A 2,822-nucleotide genomic window follows, 5' to 3' on the forward strand; every position below is an offset into this window, starting at 1 on the left:
CATTCAAGATAACTTTAGGAAATAAAAGTCTCTCTCCAACTTCTCGCCTTTTCTCTCTTTCAAGCAAATAAACCAAACAAACTAAGATCCGAGATCCGAGTGTCGTTGGTGATTTTCGCTAACCAACAACACGGATTGATCCGAGTCAAGTCTTGAGATCCATTTAGAGGACCTACAAGACATATGATAAATCTAAAGATGAGACCTTTAAAATGTATGCAGCCTTAACATGGACAATTAGTGATTTTCCTGGTTACTCAATGCTGTCGGGATGGAAAACAAAGGGTAATTTTGCATGTCCATGTTGTAATCATGAGACTAGCTCAATTTACTGGAAGCATAGTAAGAAAACATGTTATATGGATCATCGTAGATTTTTAAATGCTCAACATCCTTGGCGACATAATAAGAGTTCTTTCAATGGGAAAAATGAGAATAGGCTTTCTCCAAACGCTCTATTAGGTGTTGAAGCTTTGAGTGAGTTGTCTAGTGTTACAAATATATTTGGAAAGACACAAAAGAAGAAAAATGATAGCACTTGCCCATGGAAGAAAGGGTCAATATTTTTTGACTTGCCATACTGGCAATTCAATAAATGTCGGCATAATCTTGATGTGATGCATATTGAAAAAAATATATGTGATAATATAGTAAGGACTTTGTTGGATATTAGTGGCAAGTCAAAAGATCACCCAAAAGCCCGATTTGACCTTTTAGATCTCAAGATCAAAGAAAAGTTACAACCAAAACTTTCTGATGACGGTAAGCATGTTATCATGGAGAAGGCATGTTTTTCGATGTCCTCAAAGGAGAAAGTTAATTTTTGCCGTGTTTTGAAAGAAACAAAATTACCTTACGCGTGTGAGTCTAATATTGCACGTTGTGTTCATTCTTCAGAAAAAAAATTTTCGGGTTATAAGAGTCATGATGCTCACATCTTTTTGCATTACTTGCTCCAAGTTGCTGTTAGAAAATCATTACCAAAGCATGTTGTTATCCCTTTAATTAGGTTGGGTGTCTTTTTTCGAAGCTTGTGTAGCAAGGTAATTAAGCCTGAAGACCTTGACAAATTACAGTTAGAAATTACAGAAACGTTGTGTGAATTTGAGAAAATATTCCCGCCAGCCTTTTTTGACATAATGGTGCGTTTACCTATCCACTTAGTAAATGAAGTTAGGCTTGGAGGACCTGTTCAATATAGATGGATGTTTTTTATGGAGAGATACTTGTGTAAGTTAAAGTCATATGTGCGGAACAAGAGCCGACCTGAGGGATCCATAGCAGAAGGCTATTTAATTGAAGAATGCTTGAATTTTTGCTCACATTATATGCATGGAGTAAATGGCAGACTTAATAAGGGTGTAGAAGATAACGATGGTTTTAAAGGAGAAAACAAATCGAATGAACCAATGTTCGTGAATGGTGGCCTTCCTTTGGGAGGTAAAAAACGAAGACAAGGCAAAGTTACATCTTTCAATGTTCATTTAATTGAACAAGCGCATCGTTATGCCTTATTCAATTCTGATTGTGAACAAGTCAACGATTATATCAAGTAAGTGACAATTTCCTTTGGATTATGTGTCATTATTAATCTCATATTCATGTAATATTTTGTCTAAATGATGCAGTGAGCATGAAGCTTATATTGAAAATCAACCCCGACAAAGTCGATGGGCACGAGCACAGAACCATAGTCATGAGTTCGCCGGCTGGTTTGAAAACAAAGTAATACATAATGATGTTCCGGATCATATTTATTGGCTTGCTAAGGGTCCTAGTCCTACATATAAAACATACTATGGGTATTATGCCAATGGATTTAGGTTTCATACCAAATCACGAGATTCCAAATGTATAACTCAAAATAGCGGTGTTTCACTTACAGCTTTAGCTCCTAGCTTTGCAAGTTCTCGGGACAAAAATCCAACCGTTGGGAATGTTGACTACTATGGTAGAATTTTGGACATAATTGAACTTGATTATTGGTCAAAGTTTAGAATTGTATTGTTTCGTTGTGAGTGGTACCAACGTGAGAAAGATGATTATGGTTTAATATGCATTAATTTGAAGAAGTTATGTTATTCAGATGATCCTTTTGTCATGCCTTCCCAAGTTAAACAGGTGTTCTATGCACCAGACCCTATAATAGATGGTTTGCATTATGTTCTCAACACGATTCCAAGGGATGTTTATGACTTTGATGAAGAAATTAATGAAGCTGATGGTGGCTCATATTGGTGTGATCCTGATGTAGATAGGTTGGGTTCTTTTGCACAAGCTAGTGATCAAGAGACTTGTTTGTTAAGAGAAGATATCCCTCCTCTTAAGATTGACGCAAATACAAAATTAGCTGCAATGGATGTAGTTGATATTGAGAATGATGATGATTCTGATTATGATGTTACATTATGGGATTGGATGCATGCTGATGATGATGACGATAACTGAGTTATTAAGGTACAAAAATAACTTTAAAGACAGTAATTTCAGTTTCTTTTCTTGTTTTCGTTAAAAACAGGTCATCGATGAATGGTTTTTTTCTTTCTTTTTCAGTTTTTCTGAAGAACATCCGAAGAACTTATCAGTTTTAGTCATTCTCTCCTTAATAGGGGTATTTTAGTAATTTATGTTTTTTTAGTACATGGTTGTTACTTGTCAATACAAATGGTTATACTTTCAAATTGTGGTTGGTTCATGATTTTCTAAAACATATGTTTGCCTATATATTGGTTAACCGGACCGGCAATGCAATAAGAATCACTAGATTAGCACAAAGAGAAGGCCCGCATGATACAATTTATTGACATGTGAAACAAGTGGCA

The 2,822-nt window shown here is 35.5% G+C and overlaps 1 protein-coding gene across 1 annotated transcript; it reads left to right on the forward strand.

Annotated features, from left to right (window-relative positions):
* The first annotated feature begins 212 nt into the window (after nt 1-212).
* Nucleotides 213-2,448, forward strand: LOC143562903 (uncharacterized). Its single transcript, XM_077050582.1, has 2 exons — nt 213-1,552; nt 1,629-2,448. The coding sequence occupies exons 1-2, from the start codon at nt 213-215 to the stop codon at nt 2,446-2,448; spliced, it is 2,160 nt and encodes a 719-aa protein (XP_076906697.1).
* The last annotated feature ends 374 nt before the right edge of the window (nt 2,449-2,822 follow it).

This window comes from Bidens hawaiensis, unplaced genomic scaffold, assembly GCF_021521415.1.
Source record: "Bidens hawaiensis isolate Kalapana, Puna unplaced genomic scaffold, B.hawaiensis_p1.1 tig00021181_1, whole genome shotgun sequence".
NCBI lineage: Eukaryota > Viridiplantae > Streptophyta > Magnoliopsida > Asterales > Asteraceae > Bidens > Bidens hawaiensis.

Coding starts and splice junctions, on each gene's coding strand:
- LOC143562903 (XM_077050582.1), top strand. CDS start 213: ATGTATGCAGCCTTAACATGGACAATTAGTGATTTTCCTGGTTACTCA. Junction 1,553..1,628: donor CAAGTCAACGATTATATCAA/GTAAGTGACAAT, acceptor TAAATGATGCAG/TGAGCATGAAGCTTATATTG.